This window comes from Labrus mixtus, chromosome 11 (assembly GCF_963584025.1).
Source record: "Labrus mixtus chromosome 11, fLabMix1.1, whole genome shotgun sequence".
Lineage (NCBI taxonomy): Eukaryota > Metazoa > Chordata > Actinopteri > Labriformes > Labridae > Labrus > Labrus mixtus.
In genome coordinates this window covers 10,684,854-10,708,728 of record NC_083622.1, presented here as the reverse complement: position 1 = coordinate 10,708,728, position 23,875 = coordinate 10,684,854, and the positions used below count along the sequence as shown (strand labels likewise).

At 40.0% G+C, this 23,875-nt stretch overlaps 1 protein-coding gene across 1 annotated transcript; it reads right to left on the bottom strand.

Annotated features, from left to right (window-relative positions):
- Positions 1–150: 150 nt before the first annotated feature.
- il21r.1 (interleukin 21 receptor, tandem duplicate 1) lies at positions 151–14,316 on the bottom strand. Its single transcript, XM_061049920.1, has 9 exons — positions 14,114–14,316; positions 13,106–13,191; positions 10,938–11,046; positions 9,187–9,377; positions 8,534–8,667; positions 7,879–8,071; positions 7,347–7,422; positions 5,706–5,799; positions 151–1,591 (listed from the first exon to the last, which is right to left on the bottom strand). Exons 2-9 carry the CDS (start codon positions 13,164–13,166, stop codon positions 827–829), a joined length of 1,623 nt encoding a protein of 540 aa, XP_060905903.1. The 5' UTR covers positions 13,167–13,191; positions 14,114–14,316; the 3' UTR covers positions 151–826.
- Positions 14,317–23,875: the final 9,559 nt, after the last annotated feature.

The window sequence follows — 23,875 nt, the reverse complement described above, 5'->3', positions numbered from 1 at the left end:
GTAAACCTTTAACACTCTGTAAAAACTCACACTACACAAAGTGAGCGAGCAGGTCATCACAGCCTGTTTGGCTTGTTTCTCCGCCTCACTCTGATAAATGAGGCCTTGAACAGAGATTTTTTTTGTGAGTAGACAGATAAGAATTTTGACTAAGTTTGCTCTTTTTACTGACATTTCACAAAAACAGGACGGGTGATTACAGTGGTTACTGAAAATACGCACAAGCAAGGAGAACAGGCATTATCAGACATCTTGATAAGGCAGCAAGCTTGCTGGTGCTACAGTACAAGCAGACGAAGCCTGCATGACCATGACAATATGAAGCTGTGTAAACAGAGATAAAACAAAAAACATCATGCAGATGTACAAACCACTGCAACATTTTGAACCCAGGTCGATCCAGTCTGAAGTGCGAGAGTTATGAATTATAGATTTTCTCAAGAAGTACATCGATGAAAGAAGCAAAATAAACCTTTATGCATCCAATTGAAACATTCAAAAATAGTAAGTAAAGGATCTTCATGATAGATGACGATCCAGGGTGGGGATATGTGGGTATGTGGGGTCGCCATAGGGATGATGTGGGTAATGTTTTCACAAATCCACTTTTGTACATGTACTACGTGTGATCTCTACGGGGTCGGGGGGAGAAAAGGGAAAAAATGTGTAATGTATGATGTTATTTCTTTGTACATTTCTAAATAAAAAATGTATCACAAAACCAAACAAAGAAATCTTGCTATATACATATATCGTACAAATTGTAAAACCTTTGAATATGACATTATTCACAGAAAAAAAGTGATACAACATGTATCATTGGGTTTCAGGAAGCCTGCTCTGTGTTGTTTGAGTCTTCCTGAATAGTGCTACATATCATCCACTGCTTGACATAGTTGGAATTTGAGTTTTTGTGCTCCTGAAATAAATCCATCTGCCCTGCCATGTTTGAGTCTGAGGCTCCAGGGCTGCTGCACTCTCCAAACCCACTGTCGACAGTGTCCAGGTCCACGTGAGGGTAGCCGTCTTCTGACTGCTCCTGTGAGACGAACGAGTCGAGTGATAACCTCTCTGGTTCATTAATCATGGCATGTGGCTCAAAGTTTGAATTTTCTGATGATATGTCATTGGATATTTGATTATCAAGCTGAGGTAACATCCCACTATGTCCATCCAACCTGGACAACCGAAGCTCTTCTAAATTGTAGCCAGCAAGTTCTCTGTTGTCGTCTTCAAATGAAGTAAAGCTTTCTCCATCTCGGTAACTTCTGAGGGTGTTTTCAGAGTTCCTTGACCTAACTTCCTCCTCAAACTCTCCTTCTCCAGACAAGGTTACGGTGTGGATGGAGATGTGTCCACTGGAGTGACCTGAGCTCTGAGAACTACCAGCGGCCTGGACGAACAGCAGGGGGTTGTTGTGAGGCTGCATCATGTGGAGGAAATGATGACCACCTTGTTTGATCTCGTCCTCGCTGTAGCTTCGTTTCTCATTCTTCCACTGGAGGACATCAGGCTGCTTCTCGCTTTTCCTCTGAACATGTGAGTTGATGCTTATGAAATCGTTCTCGCTGAATACAGGTTTCACCCAGTCCTGCAACAGACAAATTGGAAGGCATTCAGTTAGAGTGAATATTTACTCATTAGCTTTCTCAACATATGAATATGAACCTGAAACAGCAGCCATCAGGGCATTAGCGTAGCATTAATACTGTAAGCAGATGTGCTTCATTTGATCAGAAACTAGTTCTAGCAAAAAAAATCAAACGCGTAATTTTAAACTTTGGTTTAAGAATGGCTAAACAAGTGCAACAAGCAGCTAACTTTATTTTTAGCAATCAGCAAATGACAGACACAGGTTTGTTCATTGTAAATGGGCTTTCTATATGCATGAAGGAATTTTATGCGACTTATGAAAGAGAGAACCTAAAATGTATCCACCGTTTTGTCAGTATGTGTTTAACCACTTATATGAAGTGTGGTTACAACAATCAGACGAGTACCCACATATATTTATGACTTGGAGCTCTCACTATTGTCCTTTTTTATATTGCCAGCCTGCATCAGCGCCGCAACAGCGCTTTCCGCTGTCATTACACCTTTAGACTTTTACATTGAATCTTTAATGGCATAATATACTGTGGGTGTCCAAATGTGTAATGCACCTTAAGTGTATGATATCAAATTGCATTACAGTTTTGCAGAAGCACGAGAGGCATGACATGTAAAGTGAGGAAGCTTCACACACTCTTCAGAGTTGAAGAATTAAAGCAATGTATACTATTGTATAATGAATATTATTATTTACATTACATTTATACATTAGTTTTTATTTATTACATTGCACATTAATAAGCTAAAGTAACATAATACATAACTCAGTGCACGTTCAACATCAAATTACTCAGATAGAAAGATTTAGACATTCTGGTGTCTTTTCTGTTCATAGAAGCTAGAGCTAGCAGGCAGTTAGCATAGCATTAAGAACATGAGCAGAGGGTTAACTGTTAGTCTGTCCTTTGACCCAGTCAAAGATTCTTAAAGCATGCTATTCCCAGTAAGAGTTGATTTAGAATAGATTTACAGCTGGGATATAATGTGTTAATCAGTGAGTTTAAGATGTGATGGAAGGCAGACTTTTTCTTACATTTGAACAGGCTACCTGTGTCCCCATGCTTCCAGTGTGAAAGCTAAGCTACTTGGCTACTGGCTGCTTATAAACCCATTATATACTGGATCTGTGACATTGATCTCCATCTAACCCTCAGCAAAGCTGACACAAGTTTCTTCACCTTGTCAAAGGAGGGAATCTACTCTGCAACCTTTTTTTTTCAGCATGTTTAACCACTAATAAGAAACATGGCTGAGACACCTGGGCAAGTACCTAGATATATTTTTAACTTGGGGCTTTCATGTTGTTGTTCATCAGGATCTATCTGAACATTTAGCCACTTTTAAAAAAAACTGTAACGACACAATTCATTCATTCAAACAGATCAGTATGAACATGATGTGATGAAGTAAAGTAACGTTTATCACGGCCCTCCTGGAGGAACTACTTAATTTCTTACTATCAGTCGGGCTTCTCAAATTTTATTTGGATAAACTTAAAATAACAAAGTCATTTTCTAATTTGCATATAGCATTGCTCTTCAAAAACGTAAGCACTTTATTCAGAGGATTTTTAAAGTTTGCATTAAATTAGTGTATCAGCAGTGCACAGACAGACTGTGAGGATTAACTCCATAATAATTAAATCATAATTAAAGAATCACATATTTATCTTTTGTGTTTATTGAAGAAATTACACTTCTGGTTTGATTAGATTTTTACTTTGATGCACTCGACTCTACACGGCTAAATGAACACATTCTGTACTGTAAAAACTTCTGCAGGCCCCTTTTTACCTCCATTCAGCGAGATGATGGGCAGATAAGCATGAATTATTTTTTGTGTAGCAAAGGACACCACATCCTGAAGTTACGGAGCTCATCGGCAGCACTGAATGGTCTCTGAGCAGCTGAGGAAATGCAAGCAGTCTGCACCGCAAAACTCAGATAACAAAGTCAAACTACAGCAAGAACTTCTGAAACCATGTTGGAGTAATCGTGGTCATGTTGCAAAAAAATAGAAATAAAATGTAACTTGCAGAGCATCACACAGCGTCAGATTTAGAGTAACTGATATGTGTCTTGAGAAAATAATCAACTTTAAATCCAGTTTGAAAGTTTTTCAGTAAATAAAAAGTGCATAAAAATGGTTAACACAAAACTAAATCAAAGATGAGTTTGTTTTTTACTTTTAAAGTCGTAGGGGCTGTTATGACTGTGAGTCACAAGTGTATTAAAGTGTACTTCTTATTATTGGATCTGCCTTTGTGGGGCTTTGTGTTCCTTTTTGTTGTTTGTGCATCTGCGGATCATTGGAGGATTCCTGAGGGCGCCAGTATCAAATTGAGCTGTGGAAACTGGAACGCTGCCCGCCTTCTACCTCACCTCCAAAGAGAGAGATTTTGCGAGAGAAGGAAACTTTGTGATTTGTTTAAATTGAGAGATATTGTGATTACGTTGTTTAGTCATGGTTGTGTTGCAGGGGAGAGAAACCTTTTCTCCTGTTTCTCTCAAGACTCATGTATTTTCTTTTCTTCACTTTATTTGAGGGAAGGTAGGTTGGGTTTTTGTCCGGTGCTCTCCCTGAAGTATGATTTATTTTACGTTTATTGTTAATAATAAATAGTGGACAGAAAATGTGTTTGATTGTGGCTCATGATTGGGAGTGAGGAAGGAGAGGGCCACCTTGATGCTACAGGCTGGTTGTAATAAACATGTTTATAAGTTTTCAGGATAGGATTCATATTCTGTTTAAGTTCCTCCACAGTAGCTGTGCTGCTGTTTAACAGTATTTCACTTTTGTTTTCTACTTCTGTGTTCATTGTTCTCAAACCAAAACCTCATGTGAATTTCCTCGTATGTGTGAACCAGCTTTGAAATAAACCTGATTCTGATTGAATTCTGGCCACTTAACCTTGATCTGTCATCACGACACGGAAATGTTTGTTTGTATTATGGTTACCATCTTTTAACTATGTGGACTTAATTACAGCCCGCAACAAGTCTTCGTCAGTGCTCGCACAAATGGCCGTCATGTCTTCTTCAATGTACATGCATGCAAATAGAATAATAACAAAAATAATACTGACAAAAATAAACATGTTTGTTATTTTACAAGGTGTTATTCTAAGACTACTTTGATTCTTCCTTCACTCCCTCTATTTCTATATCTATATCTTCATACTCGTATTGAAACTCGATGAGAATTCAGATTGTTTTTTTTAAAATATATTTTAGGTATTTTTTTGTTGCCTGCAAACTAGCTTGAGACCCAATCTATTTCATATCTGATCTGTTTGAAGCACAATCTGCTTCTTATTTTGCCCAGTTCAGCAAATTTAGTACTTTATGTACATCATGTACTTCCTCTCTCTAAGAAAAGTATGTTCCCTGCAGTGGCGCACTCTGCTGACCAATGTTTGTAAATGCACACAGAGGTTATGTTACCGGCACCAGACCTAGGGGAAATCCTGACCGGCAGCAAAGGTTACACAGGCTAGGAAGCACTGCGTAGCATAAAATACAGTTTTAGCGTCTTGCTCATGCCAGCTCGTTTATTGTCTGAACTGCGCATGTGCAGGACTAAGTAACAAAGTCTCTCTGGGAATCCACAGTGGCATAATAGCGCCATCTCATGGGTAAACTGAATATTACCATGTGAAAATCTGTCATTACAATTAGAATAGCTCATAAAATATTACAAAAAAATAGGGGGGTGTCTGTTTGAATAAAAACTTTATATGTAGCGTTTTCAACCTACTACAGTTACAAAATAAGTCCCTTCCTGTGCCCTTATCAGGTGAAAACAACCTGACACAATGACACATAAATGATCTTTACACGGGGGTATTTTCCACTGGGGTGGAACAGGTCTGCCGTCACACAATTATCTACCCACAGCGTGCCAGACAGATGAAAAACGAAAAGCCTCTTGAAGCCCCTGTGCACTGAGTCATTCCCCTCATGAACCCTTACATGGGAAGTCACGGGAAAGTCCCCTCGGTGCAGATGTGTTGAAAGTCCCCTCTACGGCATCACCTGCTGGGCTCATATGGAAACTACACACAAAGCCCAGTGAACCGAGTTTGTTCTCCTTACCTTAAAGTTCCCTTCATAGTTGTGGTAGAGGGGCTTGAAGAACTCCTGCGGTGTGGGGATGTATGTGATCAGGTGGAGCTTCTTCTGCAAATATCTGAAATGAATATGCACAAAGAACATTTTTGAGTTCATTTGCATCTGTCACTGATGTTTTTATTTTGGTACGTGAGGTGTGATGTTTTCTAGCTCATAACCAGTAATACTGATAGCATGAAATGGCTGTCATGTTCAGTGTCATGAGTCTAACTACGGTAAGTTATGCCTGTTATTATATAAACAAGCAAAAACAACTTGACTTTAAAGAGCTTCAACAGAATTTGCTCATCATGCTCCACAGGCAAGAAAAAATGATTGAAGATCTTTTTTTTTTTCCCCCACCGACAGTTTTTGACCTGGAGAAATGTTTGGATAGTTTCTACGGCAGTTAAAGGACTCCACACTGCAAAAACAAGAATGACTGCAAACGCTTTAACGCTTTAAGAGCACGGTCAAGAAGATTTATTGATCAAGAAGATCCGTATCTGTATCATCGACCATTATCTTTAACAAAAGCTCGTTAAATAGTTTGACGCATGATGTCTTAAAATGCACCGAACACTTTCAAATGAACCGACAGTGAAAAACCAAACTTGCAGATCTTTCGTCTGCTCTCATTAAAATAATTAAGTGCACACAGTACGAGATACAGCTGCAAGTAAATGCAACCAAACAGCTCCAGAACTGAAGCCCAGAGACTTCAACAAAAATGTAAATTTGTAACCATCGAGGTGGAAAGAGAAAGTGTCTGTACGCCGCATATCTGCATGTTCTGCTGCCTATAACAACATGCACACAGTTTTTGTGAGCTGTAAACCAAACCAAAACCAAGGTGTTATTTTCCTCGCTCACAGATGGTTAACCCTTCATCATCCTCCAAACTGAACAGCAACAAACAGATAAACCGTGTCAGCGCATTGTTCATCTACTTTTTTAAGCATGTGTTATCTTTCCTGTGACAGTGTGCCCTTGACTTCGAGGCGTTCAAAGTGTCTGACACTGATGCTCTCTGCACTGACTTCCTATGCCTGTTAGCCATTTGAGTGCAATGTGCTGCTGCATGTACATCACAGCAGTGGTTTCTCTGTATGTGGGAGGCGATGCCAGGAACGTCTGCGTTCAAGCAGTGAGAATCTTTGCTAATGGTTTACTGGAACTAGAGGTGTTTCTGACCTTCAGACTAACATTCAGACTAACTTTACTTTCACTTTGCTATCTTACTTTTTACGCGATTAATGCATTCAGCTCATTATAAACTCAAAAGGAAGTTTGACCCTGAACAGGATTTGAACACATTATTTCTAATGTATCATTATTTCTATTATTCTTCAATCTAAATACGATATGTGTTCTACTTCTGCTTCTCCCAAAGCGAGCAGTGTTTATTGGAAAATAACGGCCAGCTATTTAACAGAAAGACAAATTTGGCTTTTTGAGGTTGTGTGGTAAAGTTTCTGAAGTGACAAGCTGCACTGTATCTGGGGGAATGTCAAAATTTAGACATGTGAGAATCGTAAATCGAGGGACATTTTGTGTCATTTAGTTCTGCAGGTAATCCGCGGCACCTAGCTTCAAAGCTAATACCCGTTCGGCTGCAGTACTCACGTTTTCTGTGAATAGACCACGACTCCAAGGACAGCAACGATGGACAGGAGGGAAAACAACCAAGTTTTATTCATTCCTGTAAAAGAGACAGACACGTAAACGGTAAATGGACTGACTGGTACGGCGCCTTTCTAGCTTCCTGATTACTCAAAGCGCTTTTTACACCTCATGTCACATTCCCCCCTTTCACTCACTGATGGCAGAGGCTGCAATGTAACATGTCCATCAGTGCTGACTAATTCCATTCATACACATTCACATGCCACCGACGCCGCAACGGGAGCAATTTGAGGTTCAGTGTCTTATGCAAGGACAATTCAACATGTGGCTACAGGAGCTGGGGGCCGAAACCCCAACCTTCAGGTTGAGAGACGACCGACTCTCCCACTGAGCCAAATATGATCTTACAATATTAAATAATTAATGAACCTGAGTTACATGAAACAAAACATCTGTAACCAGCCTCAGCAGTCTGATTACGCACGAGTTAAAACGATCATATTATTGCCCTAATGTGAAAATCTTCTTCTACCTTTGAACTCTACCGCTGAGCTTCCTGTAGTCGTCCATTCTGCAGAGGAGCTCCACTCGCTCCACGGACCCCAGTACAGATTCTCAGGACACATTTTGGCTGCCACATCCACAGTGTAGTTCACATGTGGCCTCAGCTTCATGTGCTCTAACAGTTTGTGCTTTCCTTCCACTAAGTATACCAGAGCAGCATCCTGAAGGGAATGAAGAAGAGTTTAACACTAAGGGGGCGTGTCCAGACTTTTTGCACTTGGGTAAACCAAACTGGTGCACTGACTTATGCAGGTGTGACATTGAGTTTGTGTGCACATACATATAAACAAATGATAAGCATTTCTTTACTATAGCTGCCTCTACAAATCATATCTACTGAAACAGCTTACATTAAAGCATCATACAGATTTCATTTTCCTGTGAATGATTTATTAACTTTAAAAAGTAACACAAAAAGTAGGTACATATATATCTTCTTAGCTTTACATCTGAACGACTCACAGATAAAATGTTCAGTAACAATTCAAAGTACTGAAGAAAAATGAAATGTGCTTGATTGAAATGCAATAAAAGGGGCACAAGCCACCTATCTGGACACGCCCCTGGATACACTTCAAGTCCAATTTTGAGGGTTTTTTTTTGCGTTTTCCTTCATGTATTACCTCTGACAAGTTCCTGCTCTCTCTCACACGCACTCTGTATGTGAGGCTGTTTTCTCTGTCGTTGTGGTCCCAGGTGATGTTGTAAAATCTGCCACTGTTTGTCACGTGGACATCCAAAGGAGGCAGAGCTTTCACTGTGAAAGTAAAAGACCAAAAGGGGAATTATAATGAAAATGAAAATGTGTGCCAGTAAATCACAGCAAGTGGCGGTTAAATCTTTTTTATTTTAATCTTTAGGAGGAAGCAGGTGGGTTGGCGTCTGCGACAAATCGATATTTTGGGAAATTTAGAAAAGTTCCCAGAAGGATTGTCTTCAGTTTTTGATCTTTTCAAACAGAACTGAAAATGATTAAATGATGAGTATGTAATGAAGCGTTTGGAAACAGGTGGCTGAAAGCAGCACAAGTGTTTTACAAACGCCTCAAATTCACAAAAAGATCATTTAAAGATTACTGCGGAAAAACATTTGTCTTATTCTAAACCATTTATCTTTATACTCATTATTATTATTTTATATTCTATAAAACGTATCCAGTTTGACGTTTGACCTCTTTAAACTGTCGACGTTATCTCTCAATGAAGAACTTATCTGATCAGCAGAGGTGACGGATACAGAAAGGTCAATTCATACAGTCGTTATCAGATTAACTTACCAACATGACTCAGTTCCCAGACAGATGACTCCATGCCCTTCACTACACCTTGACTATCTTGTTGGGTGACGGTCGCCGTACACATTGTCCCGATGAAGGCAACATCTTCGAGATCTTCAGGATACATGACGCACCAGGACTGAGGCGGTTTAACTTCACAGCTGCTGTTGGCGTAGAGTCCGTAACCATCACTGGAGGCAGATAATCAGACATTATTAATAGACGATGCTCTGTGACATCAGTGGACGTCTCGGCATTAAAGGATGTGGTTTCAAAGTGATTTGTTTTAGAGCCGAGCTGACGCAGTGACAGTTTGGAAGCTCAGATTCACATCAGCATTGTTTAGGGGAGGAAAACATTTGACAGACAATCACACAGCTTAGTGTATCGTGTACCTGTATCATAACTATCATGCATCTTATTAATAATACAATACATCCCAACATAAGCATCATGCTGAGAGCTTCTCACCAGAAACCATATCCAATGAATCAACCAGTCGTTTTTTGATTAATCAAATTATTTTTTTATCAATTAACTTTCTTACGCCTTTGCCTAAAAATAGCACAAATTAGTTAAAAAAAAAAAAAGTTGCATTTCAAATGCCATTAAAAGTCTAAAACCCTGAGGCACTGGTGGTGCAGTGGTTAGTGGTTAGTGTGCGCGCCCCATGTATGGAGGATGTAGTCCTCCAAGCGGGCTGCCTGGGTTTGAATCCGACCTGTGGCTCCTTTCCTGCATGTCATTCCACACCTTCTCACTCCCTGATTTCCGATTGTCCACTGTCCTATCTCTCCAATAAACGCACAAAACGCCCCCCAAAAAAAAAAAAAAAAATATATATATATATATAAAAAGTCTAAAACCCCATATCTGTTTGTTATCCTTTACGACAAATGTCAAATTGTCACATTTAAGTAGCAGGAGCCAACAAATGTACTGCAATATAATGTGCATTTAAAGATGCATCTTCTAATTTTGTTACTTGAATGTTAAAAAAAGATATAATGCATGTAACAAAGCCTGTTGTTATTACATATCTAAAGTATTTGACTCTTAAATGTGTAATTCAGGCTTCTCTCCTTCAGTCAATGCTTACATCATGACATCACTGATGGGTGTTCATACTGAAACATTCTGGTGGAAACTCTGAAAGGCAAAGCGTCAAGGAAGATGCAGTAAGGTGAACATTAAGGTCAAACTTCATTGCAGCTCTGCAGCGTTTCCGTTACATCTTTTCCACAAAACAACTCCATTTTTAAAAGTTGTGCTAAAGTTTGCTCCTAGACAAAACTACTCACTGATGATATACGATCTATTCTATTCAGTAGAGGTGGGAAAAAATGTCAAATCAAGATTCTTATCTGAGATTTTAAATAGATTCATAACTTTTTTGGCTAATCTGTCACTCCCTTGTACTAATTAATAAATAGACTTTGAGTCATGAATCCAAAATCATTTTGAATAGAAAATAGATTCTGAATCGAATCGTGACCCCAAGAATCAAAATCAAATTGTGAAACACCCAAAGATTCCCAGCCCTATTATTCATAGTACCATGAATATTTGGAACCAAGAGCATGATATTCAAAATGGTCATTATGTTGATGCTTATTTGTAAGTTGAAAAAGCAAAACTCCCAGACAAAATTGTTGTTTTTAAAAAAAAAAAACATCTTTCGGATGCTCCCAAGCCACATGAAGCATTATGAAGCTTCAAAAGAAATGATGCTCATCAAAGTCTAAACGTACCTGCAGCTGACTTGAACCATGACAGAATATGTCGTCAAAGGAGCCGAGCAGGAACAGTTCACTGTGACATTGTAGTCCGTGGAGCAGGTGACATTGCAGAATGAAGTTCCTGCACCAGAGAAGAGAAGTGGGTCATTAACAGGAGTTTATATTCACTATGATCAACATTCATGCTCTACACACATCTAATATGTTTTTTTATAGAGATGATGGGGCCACAGAAAGTTACCTCAGTACTTCGCTCTCCATACGATCCCCTCACCTGTCATGAATCTATGCACACTAGACTCTCACACACTGTGATGTCAATACTGTAAAACTATTCACCTCGTGTAAATACAGACGCATGTTTCATACTGACGTGACTCTATATCATGTTTATCTCAGCATGTCTGTGTTTAGGCTCACTCAAGTTCGGAAATACATGAAGGGAAACTTTTCCAATCTAACAAAATCAGGACAAACTCTCAACAATGAAAAGTTCATTTTTAAAAGAGAGAATGAATTCAGGAATCACAGTGAGATTTCCCCCCCTATCCTGACGCAATCCGTGGAAGTATTGGGCATTCTGGTTCAAGATGCGCTCACCTTTGTCAGCGCTTTTGGCACAGGCAGGTGTGCTCGTGCTTAACCAGTGTGGACAACGCACCACTCTACCGGGCATATTTCTCTCCAATGTGCGTTGACTGTGCAACAAACTGGACAAACTTCAGCTAGTGATGGGAAGAAACAGAGACTTTTCTACATCCTGTGTTTTGTGTTTCAAGGAGACGTGGCTGTGTGGACTGATACCGGACTCTGGGCTGCAGCTGGCGGGATTCCAACTCTTCAGAGAGGATCGAGACGAAGAACTTTCCGGCAAAGCACATCCGAGGAATCTGTATTTATGTCAAGAGGCGGGTTTAGGGACGTAACAGCGCTCAAAAAGCATTGTTCTCCTGAGCTTGAATCTCTTTTCATTCAAGCTCTTCTGATTGGTGTTTACATTCCATCACAGGCCAGCGTGCACGAGGATAACAGCGCTCTCGCCGACCAGATACTGTGTGCAGAACAGACAAACCCGGACACCTTAGTTACTGTCCCCGGTGACTTTAACAAAGGTAATCTAAGTCAAGAGCATCCTGAGTACAGACAGGTTCTAAAAGGTCCAACCAGAGAGAGGAAAGTTTTGGACCACTGTTACACCTCCATCAGCAACGCTTATCACGCCATCCCCCGCGCTGCACTGGGTCACTCCGCCTATGTTATGGTCCATCTGAGCAGAAATTAAAGCTCTGCAAACCTGTTGTGAGGACCTCAAAGCAGTGCACCAGTGAAGCTGTGGAAGAATTAAAGGCGTGCTTAAATTGATCTGACTGGGATACTTTCAGGACGGCCACAAACAGTCTGGACGAGTACACAGAGGCTGTGAAGGTGGGGAAACATGTCTGGGACAGCAGGACCATCAACACTGGCTCCTCTCGAGGCTCTTTGTACACTAACAGAAGCACCTCTAGTCACCAGTCTGTCAAGCTCCTCTAGGTGTGGTTGTGGACTTCAGGAAAAATGTAGCCACCCACCATCACCATCCCTCTCTTTCTGCTTCCTGGGATCCCTCAGGACCTCGTGTGGGAGCTGAACATAGGCTCCCTCATCAAGAAAGAACAGCAGAGGATGTACTTCCTGCTGCAGCTGAAGAATTTCAACCTGCCAAAGACCATGATGGTGCACTTCTACACTGTCATCATCGAGTCCATCCTCTCCTCCTCCATCACAGTCTGGTATGCGTTACATGCGTTACATTAACACACACTAGACTTCAGTATTTTCTGTTTACACTGAACTCTGTGAGGAGATTAATACTGGAAGTCATTTTCACTTTAAATCACACACATACCTGCACAACTTCACAGATCCTCCACTGCACCTTTTTGTGTTTTTATATCTTTATATTCTATCATATATATTATTTTTTATTCTTTTTAAGTTGTCAGCAGGAGCACTGCTGTGTTTTATAGCCTCTTACCAGTTTTGCAAAAGAGTTCGCTAACTGTTTATGCACCAAAACACCAACTCAAATTCCTTGTATGTGTAAATGTACTTGTACTTGTAAATGTACTAAAAACAGTGTGATTCTGAGAAATTCTCACCGACAGGTAAAGAAAACCAGACTGATTAGATCAACTTACCTCCGTGAACAAACAGAGTGAGGCCCCACAGCGACAACAGGTGCACAGTTTTCAGAGCCATGGGGACGACCCACAGTTATCAGCCTCTGGTAAGACAGGAGGAAACACTACACATAAATAATAATAATGATAATACATTTATACAGAAAATACAGAAAATAATTCAGCTTTTTTAGTCGAATCGAATTGTTATGGAAAAGGATTAGAGCCAGGCATAAGAAATAAATAACGAAAGGACGAAGATTTTTTGTTGTTGGTGGAAATGTCAAGAATAAAGTAAGAATCGAAATTGTATTTCAACTTTATTCACAATATTTTGACTTTTGATCAAAGCGCAGTTTAAAAAAAAATCCCCCCATACTTTATTAATCCCTGAGAGAAACTCTGGATTTACTCTGCATTATTGAGAGACATGCTTCTCACACACATAGGCCCGAATCACACACATGCACAAACAGGACCTGTGGACATGCATTAGTGGAGAGATGTCAGAGATGCTACACACTGATATGCAGAGAGCGCACCAGAGCTGTTGAGGGTTCGGAGCCTTGCTCAAGGGCACCTTGGCAGTGCTCAGGAGGTGACCTGGCACCTCTCCAGCGACCAGACCAACTTCCATATTATGGTCCGCACCAAGGCTTGAACTAGCGACCCTCCCGTTCCCAACCCAAGTCCCTTCAGTGTGAGCTACTGCGGCCCCCAACCATAACGGAAGGATAATGGAAAAACAAATCGTTCTCCTATCATTATTTATTTCTCAAGTCTGGCACTACTCCTCTCCTGTTAATGTCAAAATTGGACGAAGGTGAAATCCTTTTTAAATAGACAAAAAGCTCAAATCATATCTTCAATCGCAAATGTGGAAAACATCAAAAGCATTAGCATCATTAATAATTAAAGTCACAAAAAGTTTTAATCAGAATGTAATTATTTTTGTTAAACCAGCTTAAAAAAATCATCTTCATCAACATTTTCTGATCCCATTAAAAGTAAAATCAATTACCTTACCTTCTTTAAATTCACAACTGTGCCAGCTAATCAGCCACCAAGCCAACAGAGTCCCCGATGCAGCACTGACTGTGTGAGTACGTTTAGGGGAACATTTTCAGGTTCCTCACAGCGAAGGCGTCATTATCAGCGGCGTGACTCAGGATGTGGTTTGAGTGTCTTTGAGCCATGTCTGTTTGGTGCCTTCCCACCACATCCATTCTGCACCCAGCAGACATGTTTCAGTACTGAGAACATTCTTAACACAGAGAGCAGAGATGCTCTTCGATACCTTTCATTAGAGCCTTATCACACACCTACACATCTACTCAACAGTACACTGGGGGTTTCAGCAGCTTCTACATAAGTGCGTCTCGTTAGAAGCCGAATGAGTCAAAAACCGTCTGTGAAGCCCCCCCGTACAATATCTCACTTTTTCACAATAAGATTATTTCTAAATCTTTTCAACTCATAGCATTTAAATCTTAATTTACACATGCTCTGCAAAGAGCTCAGCTATAAGATTCATCATTCATGCATGTGTCACACAAAGAACAATTTGAGCAGTTTGAACAGTTTGTGTTGTGCACAGCAGGTGGTGTTCAAACAAGTAGGTGTGCAGACGCATCTCATTTAATGTCATTCTACAAATGAGTCAAAGCCAGATGTTGTTCTGACATCAAACCCACACAAAGCTTTGCACCTTCACCTGATCAGCTAACTATTCTTTTAATCCGTCAATTATTTAATTCAGTTTTTAACATAAACATCCAGCATTTCCAGCTTCTCAAGGGGAGACATGCCAGCTTTTATGGGACATCAAAGTTAAGATATTTTTATGACACTATGACGACTGAATTGTTTTTTTACTGGCAGTTTGTAACATTTCAACATAAATCAGAGAATAATCAGCAAGTAATGTCACCTGCTGCATGGTGGTTTCTTATAAGGATGGGTTGATTAGAGGGCATATATTCCCCCATGGAGATAATACATTTGTACTTCGCATCATGATGTAATAGTGCACTACCTTACAGCTTACTGATAGGATCTGACAGCTCATCAGACTGTAACTTTGACTAACTTTGAGACTAAAGTTCATGCCCAAAGCGAAAGCGTGCAGCCAATGGACTAAATGCTGCGGCACTGCAGTGTAGAAACTCTTAAAAGCCACTAGAGGTCATCAGGAATTAGGTTTATGTTTAACCTGATACAGTTTACAGTTCCTCCAAATTGTGTTGATCTTATGACTGTATTAAAGACTGCAAATGCATTTAACCAACTTTATTTGAACAATTTAGTAGCAGTTCAGAAGTTTCTCAGGTCCATTTTTGTGGTTCAAATTATTTAAAAACCATATGATATAATGTGAATATAGACATTAGACACACACATAAATAGGTTGTGATCAAAACCCCATTTAAGTCAGTTTAGTACTCACAACATTTTCCACACACACACAGACGATTATTGTTGATTATGAACGAGAAGGGAAACCATGTCAGCCTGTACAGTACCAGCCAAACAGCATTTATGAATAAACTACTGCATCAAACATTTAACTAAATAGTAAATAACTAAATACGGTAGTTTACCATTACAATATGGCTTTTTATAAAAAAGGACAGAACATTATATAATTACTTTCACCTTACACAATAATACAGCAAATATTCTGGATTGTTTTAGTTAAAAACAACCTCAAGAGAATTTTCTGTACAACTACTACTGACCTTCATAATAAGTATTGTTAAAGCCTGATGACTGAGACACAGACATCCAGTTTTAGTAAATAGAAATATAAAGAAGGTCCAACATACTCACTGGGGGAACTCCGCTTTGTCCTGTTTGTTTCGTTTTCACATCTTGTTCTCTCAATATTATATGACCAACAGACTTCTATTTAAGGCAACAGTGAACACTGACCAATAAACTCAGTTCAGAGTTTGACTCAGTGTAAACTCCACTCGTCTGCACGACAGTTTTATAAAGTAATTTGTACATCTGTATATACTTAAAGAGAAAAAATGATTACAAAGGAACAAAACAAGGGTGAAATTGAACATTTTCAACAACATGTCTAATATTGTCACTATATTATATTTAATTTGGCACCAAAACGGCATTAATAAACGGAAGAAAAGGCAAAGGTACAAGACTGTGTTTGGAATTTTCGTCCAGAGTCAAGGAACTACCCATCCCACAATCCATTGCGAATGAGATCGTTTCTTCTCAAAAGTAACTTTAGTTGTTATTATAGTGTTTATACTGTTAATACAAGTGTTGTTATCTTGTAGTTTGTGTTGTGGAAAATATAAACTACATTACCTGCAGCATGACAAGGTTATTAGTACATTTCTTGTTAGCTAACTAACTAGCTAGCCTCAGCCTGTTAGAGAATGGTGCCGAGGGGCAGCAAAAATTGCCATGGTAACAGCAATCTCAACCAATCAGATAGGTCGCTGCGAAACATGATCGTGGCAGGTAGTGTAGTTCTTTTTCCCCTGATATCTATGATACGAACTCGTGTCTCCTACAGGAGCATACACCATCGTTTTGTATTCTGGTAGCTCGTGGTAAGTCTACCTTGGATAGTTATGACATTAGGCTATGTCTAATAATCAAATCTGCTATGGAAAAAAATAATGGGATTACCTACTTCCGGCACCACAACTAAATAATAGCTGTATTTGTATTGACAGCGCCCTCCTGTGGTGTAACCATAGCTGTGCCACCTCAGCGGATTCAAGTATAAAAGGCGTTTCTTAGGGTTTTTTGGTGAAATGAGGGGAGTGAGGTGTCCAGTGTTCATTCTTCTAACATTTTGATTGGAGCACTCGTCTCCTTTCCATTGTTAATCAGTGAAACTATTTGCAAAGCAATACAGCCTGATTTGCATAATCTTCCTGAGACTTCAGGCAGCGGTGGATACGTTGACAATTATGGGCCACAGGAACCTTTTAGTTCCTTGAAGAGAAGCCTCTGAACCTTTTAGTTCCTGGGAAATGTTGGTCAAAACGGGGCTATAGACTGTAATTAGAGATTCCAGTCTGTTTTGTGTTGTTTTGTGTTTTTTTTCCCCCATTATTATTTTTTTTAGCTTTCTTTATCGATCATTGTTTGAAAATACATGATGAAGACAATTGGAAACAACATTCTGAATGAAATACAAAAAGAAAAAGAGAACATAAAGAAGTAGTAAAGTTTCACATAATCCTAAATTTAGAGGGGATTTTTCAAGGCTTTGTAAATACCCTAGTCCTGGTGGTTCTTTCAGTGTTCAAAGCACATTTTCATTTTTTGAATTAGGGAATAGTGCATTTATGGAAATAATACGTGACATGTAAAAGGAGAAAATACAAAAAAATACGACAATATTTTTTGTCCATATTGTTTTGTAGGATTTAAGTCTGGTTGGCAACAAAACGTCCTAAATGTTAATACAAAAAGCTAATGAATTATGATGCTGTGTGAAATGTCTTCACATATGGTGGAAGGGAAGAATCTGTAATGAAATGCAAATAATCTGAAGTAAAACGGCACATTTTGAATATTATGGTTCAAATCAAAGAGTTTTTCTGTCTTGGTCTCCCTCATATTTCTGCTGGTAAACCATTGCACTGAAGAACTTTTAAAACATGTTGTTTGTGTTGCACTACATGTGAGAGGTTACTTTATTTTAAGAAGTCAGAAGGTTTAACTTTGGCAACATCCTCTGTTTTGAATCAGTTCCTCGTTCTGATGAAGTCTAAACAACAAGAGACTCGGTAAGGAGAACATTGTTTCTTGAAAAAAAATAGCTAATGGCTCATTTTAAAAACATTTCTTCATCAGGGCTTAGACTTCAGCCTTTTTTCATGTTTAAAGTGTGTGGTTTCCTGTTTTTGCACTAAAAATAGTGTTGAGTTCAGCTGGCTGATGACTGCAGTAAGTATTCAACTTTTTTAGTTCTTGTTTGTACATTTTTATTAAGTTTCTGAAGACTCAGAATAAATACTGATCCTAAAAGCCTGAAACGTATAACTTCTTGTAAACTGAAGATAACTTCATATTTCGATTTCTGGATCCTTTCACATCACTTAAGTAAAGTGTTTTGGACTACAGAGCATCTAAGTGTGGAACAGAAGATGCATTTCTCCACTAGAGGGCAGTATCTTTATCAGTAAAAGCAAAGACATGTTTGAAGACAACATCATGGGTCCTGAACATTTCTGCTTGTTTGAATGTAGAGATGGTTTTGTTGTACATCTCTTTGTTTCTGCACTTTTCACTATGACTCAGTGAGCTGTATTTAGTATCTGAATGTTTTTAGTATCTGTCTGTATTCGTGTTGGACCTTGTGTTGCAAACGCTGCTTTCAGTATTATGTCACCTAAATCATGACTTTATGAGTAATAACAAAAATTTTTAGTTCAATTCTCAATCATTTCCCCCCCAGTGGAATACATTTCTACTGTTAAAGTAAAAGTAAGAACTGCTTTTACTCAATTAGTTTTACATATTTATGTCACGCTTTGTGTCATTTACTGTTTCCTCTGTCAACCTTTCGGCTACAGTCCGTGCGAGGCTTTAAATAAAGGGGGTCGCTCTTTAGTTGTTCTAAAGAAGGTGTAAGGACCTTTACTCTTCCTTTGAGTCTTTTGAATCTGATGACATGAAATTCACCTTTAGAGTTTCTTTTGTTTCATTTTGGATGTGAGTGGAGATGGTTGTTGTAGGCGTTCAGTGTTTCTACATATATATATATATATATATATATATATTCTTTTTTTATCAGAAGATTAGATAAAACTTTTTCATTCCTGTTGGAAATTCTAGCATCAGATTGTTCCTAAATCACTGTACAAAAACAGTAATGGTAACACAAAGGAGCAGCGATTGTAAGTGAAATATAGATGAAGAAATACACAGGGCTGAACAACAAGAGGAGTGCAATAAGTTAAGTACAGAAAGGCAATCACGACATCTACAGTAGTGGATGGATGGATGGATGGATGGGTGGATGAGTTTGTACGCTGTCGTTTCATGTTAGGATTTTCTTTTACTGCGTTTTAAAAAGTTGTGATATTAACTTTGTTTTACTAGCTTATTTGTTTACTGTTTGTTTACTGTTACATCTTTACTGACATGTCTAATACACCAGTGGTTCCCAACCTTTAATCCTTGGAGCCCCTCTTGTTCTTACAAAAGCTGAGCGCTTTTGGCTCCCAAACGACTCTTCATTTGGTACTATTTTGTCTTTGTTGAATCAGCCAAATTTAGTAATGTTTGACCTATTATTGATGCAAGTATGCATGTATTTCACTGAAAGTATTTACTGTAATTATACTCAATCCGTCCCAGAATAACATGATGTTTGGTATAAAACATTAATGTTATAACGAGTACTAAGTGTGCCTTTGGCTGAGAGGTGTGGAGAAATGATCACACATTTATAGTGCTGTGAATTTAAAAACACCTATTGGGGTAAAAGAAAACGGCTCTCAAACTGAAGCCGGCTCCAATAGTTCAGGTCGGGAACTGATGTTGGAAACGACTTGACTAGTCCTGTTTTCTGGGGGATGTCCCTCCAATCTACAGTTTGAACTTTGAAGCATGAAGTAGACAAAGCTCCCCCAACCTTGAGCGAGGTGATCTGGCACTACTACCACCCGACGTCCCTGACGCCCAGCCACCACCATTAGACTGTGTCGTCCCCACTACCACCGCACGGCCTGCTCCGACCTCCACCTCAGCGGCAATGAAGTGTGGACAACAGAAACGCGAGGAATACAAAGGAGAAATCCTACCTGCATAATATCCCATCTGCTCTTTTTGTAAAGCGTCTCGAGAACACTTGTTGTGAATTGGCGCTATACAAATAATGATCGATTGAATGATTGATGTATTGTTTCATATGAAAAATACTTATTTTTAAAACACACCATCACTTTAAAATGTTTGGGTGTAGTTGAAGTCAGGCAATATCATCCTCACAGTGTGACACCTTCTTGTTAGCTACCGTCAAACAAGAAAACACTAACACACGGCAACTTAATATCGAGAGCAACACAGTGTATGTTTGTGACCTTTTGCCAGAGGGTGATCCTAGGGGCACAGTGAATGGGTGTGTGTGTATATGTGTGTGTGTGTGTGTGGGGGGGGGGGTTCGCTCTTTCTAGTAGAGGTGGCTGAAACCGCTCTTCAGGTCGAGGAGGGGTTTTATTCCTCTTGAGGGCTGCAGCCTCTCATCGAGTTGTTCTGTGAAGTGACCCGCATGCTGAAGCAAAGTGGTGGAGGTGTCTTTAACGTGAGGGTGGCGGCGGTGGTGTTGGGGCAGTCACATGTTCAGGGGTGGTGTTGATGGTGGGGGGTGAAGAAGTTGGGTATGTGTGTGTGTGTGTGTGGTAGGGGGGTGTAGGGGGGTGTAGGGGGGTTGGATTGTATTGGGTAGATATGCTGTCTTGCAGCTGTGCGTGTGCTTGTCCATGTCTGAGTGAATAAAGGGAGGAAGGGGCTGCGAAGGGGGGATGGAGGGGAGGGGGGGGGGGGGGGGGGGGGGGATTCAGGTTCAGAAGTGTTGAAGCATAAAATCTCTCTCTCTCTTTCTGTCTTTCTCTCCGTCTCTCGCTCTATCTCCCCCCTCTGTTGCCGGGCCAGACGCAAAGCAACAGCAATTTGTGCGATTTCACAGCTCAGCGGATCCCTAAAACTCTGACAGCCTTGCGGTGAGGTGGGGGGTAATGAGGGAGGGGAGGGGGGAAGGGGGGAGGGGGAGATGGACGGATGGACTGGAAGAGGGGATGAATGTAGAAATGACAGTAATTGAAGTTGGACAGATTGAATCTGAGAGAGACGAGAAGCTGATGGTTGACAAGATGGAGAAGTTGTAGACGGGTCTCAGAACATACCCGCCAATTTGGGTGTTGTCAGCTCATTGAACTTATGTTGTGTTATGATTGGTCATCGGGATACAGACATGAAGGGCCTTACTCAACCTCCTCGCCCGCTGAGTTGGCCTTTATCATTCATTGTTAAGGGAAAACAACTACTGACTATGAATGAGAAGTTGTATTAGCTAACGTGAGGCCACCAACTGGTTCAGACAGTTTTGAAACCTCATGTTTGGCATTTTGGCCGCCATCATGTTTTCTTTTTTGCGCCAGAAGGGCCCATATTTATACAAGATCATGGCTTTAGTAGACCTCCTTTCTGACTGACATATGGGGGCGAATTGAGGAAAGCTCAAAAAAGAGCAAGAAAACGTGGAGAAGAGAGCCATGACATACCACAAATATCCACATGCTGGTAGTCAAACGACCGGGGCTACAACCTCTACCTTCTCTACCAACTGAGCAAAACCAGCATGTTATTATCAATTTTACTTCAAATTGGACCATAGTTTATGATACAAACTTTATACTGTTTTAAAAAAGACATGAAACTAGCAAATTAGACACTCAACTGATTAGTAAAATGTTTCTATAAAAGTACTGAAGTGCCTTTAAGTGTCCTTTTCTCACAGTCTCCCATGCCGGTTTGACACATAGCATCAATTTGAGGCTGGCTCCAAAAAGTAGTTGTATGTCAGGAGGCTTCAGGCCCCTCCTCAGCTCCGACTCTTCTCCTGTTGCTAGGTCGACCAAAAGTTCGAAACATCACCAATATGGCGACCACCGGTTAGGGTTAGGGTGACGTCACTAAGACTTCATCCATGTTATGGGCTGCACTGGTTACAAGTTAGCAGCTGCAGTAAATAAGACAGTAGTGTAGGGAGAAGTCAGGTTATCTAGTATAAAACAAGACTCCTTGTCTTGGGGGAGGGGTTGATGGGTCAGGACCTTAGCCTCAAAGTCCGGGGTTCATGTTCCACGTTCTTTTAAAAGCAGAACACGTAAGAGTTGCTTCTTGCTAACAGTGAGGCTAACTCTCACAGATAAAGAAACTGAACTAATAAGATCAAAGCTTCTCAGTTTTGCCAAAGGTTTGCCTGAACGTACATCGTATGAGCCACCAGATGTTTTGCCATGATGTTAGAGTAACTCTATACATTTTCTTTAAAACCAAAACACTGTATAAAAAAAAATCAATCACTGTTCCTAAGATATTTCTATGACACCACAATAAAACAATTCATTAATTTGTGATATTTTTTATTTGTGATTTGGTTTCGGGATAAAGCTAGAAATGTATTTTACACAAGCTAAATTTGATTTTTATTTCTTTAAAGCATAATAAAATAGAGTTTAATATCAATACAGGAGCACATGGCTTCTGATAATCTTTTTTGGCACACTTTTCCATAACGGTTTGATCTCGAGCCATGTGTAATCGACAGCAGACAAAGTAAAGTTTCCATCCAAATAGTTTATAAAGTAATCTGGAACCTTTGAGATATCTTCATGTGACCAGCAACAAGTGCTGCTAAAAACCGTTACAAAAGAGATGACGAGTCCTGAGGAAGACATAAGAATTGGACAATGTTCATCTTTATGCTTAAAGAGTTTTATTTGTGTTAAATCATCCACTATCTAATATCAGGTGACACCTCAGAACTATTCAACGTTTAGTACACTCAAATGCTCAGAATCATTAGCAAACAGATGAGCTATTACCTTAACGTGGTCGTCATTGAAATCCTTTTTTGCCGTTTCATGTAGAACTTCTTTGGTAGAGCTAGTACTGCCTAAAATCTTATCTTCTTGACAAAACAAGAAACCTCAGGCCACCAGAGACGGCACTGAAAACAGAAAACAATTATCCTAACAGCTAATCTCACATTTGAGATCTTTAAGGGTATTTACTGATTGAAAGTAATCTTGGATCGTGCCCCCTGGAGTGATTTAATCCATTCATTGTCCATCGTGCCCTTCTTAGCCTTAAATGAAGCTCCAAATGGGTGGCCATTATTTTCACTATGACATGACTTATAGCCTTAAAAAAGGGTCACAACCTTTAAGGACCACCACCGACCTCAGAGGACCTCTCAGTCATCTCCATAAAAAGTGTTTATTTCCTATTTCGATTGAGATGTGCGATTCAAAATCTCACGCCCAGTGTCTTTTCTGGTGCCTCTTGACCTTGGTTTCCTATTTAAAAAACACACTGAAGAAAAGGGGCACCAGAGTATTGAGAGTGACAGGCTCATTTACATGCTAAGGTCATTTCAGAAATCTGACCATGCTCAGTGTCAAAGGACAGCCAGGAGGGAGGCCCTCCCAGGACCCCGGGCAGGACAGAGGGACCCTGAAAGAGACAGAAAGACGTACGGCGGAGGAGATGAGATATGAGAGATAACAATTCAAAGAGAGGGTGAGAGCTCTCGTGATAAGAAATGTCACCTAAGTGCTTTGTTTCGGTTGTAAGGTCAAGAGAGAGTTTGTGAAGAGGAGATATTGTAGTGTGTGTGTGTGTGTTGATGATTGTAGGGTGTGTGAAGGGGGATCAGGACATCTGCGCAGGCTTTGAAGAGGTCAGCCACGGGACAGGAACCATTCTTAATCCCCCCAGCTGGGCCCGCGAGAGAGGATTTGGACCTCTCCACCCACAACAGTAGCTAATTGAGCTTCAGCGCTCTGATCGCAGCACTTCCATGTAAAGCCCAGCATGCTTTCACAGGGCTTTGGAGGCTGATCAGGAAATCCCTTTTACTGTCTACCTGCTTTTATTAGCAGAATGGGTAAACATCAAACTGCAAACATGTCAATTACAAAGTTTATGTTCATAAAATTACTTTTAACAGGTAACTTTGGCATGTGAACATGCTACTTTACCTAATTAGCATTGAACAACAGGACGGATGAG

What these genes read in the sequence shown, in the direction of transcription:
- il21r.1 (XM_061049920.1), bottom strand. Translation starts at nt 13,166, where the DNA reads ATGGCTCTGAAAACTGTGCACCTGTTGTCGCTGTGGGGCCTCACTCTG. An exon ending in ATGGTTCAAGTCAGCTGCAG is followed by an intron (nt 9,378 to 10,937) that starts GTACGTTTAGAC and finishes ATCTGCCTCCAG; the next exon opens with TGATGGTTACGGACTCTACG. An exon ending in GTGGTCTATTCACAGAAAAC is followed by an intron (nt 5,800 to 7,346) that starts GTGAGTACTGCA and finishes TATTCATTTCAG; the next exon opens with ATATTTGCAGAAGAAGCTCC.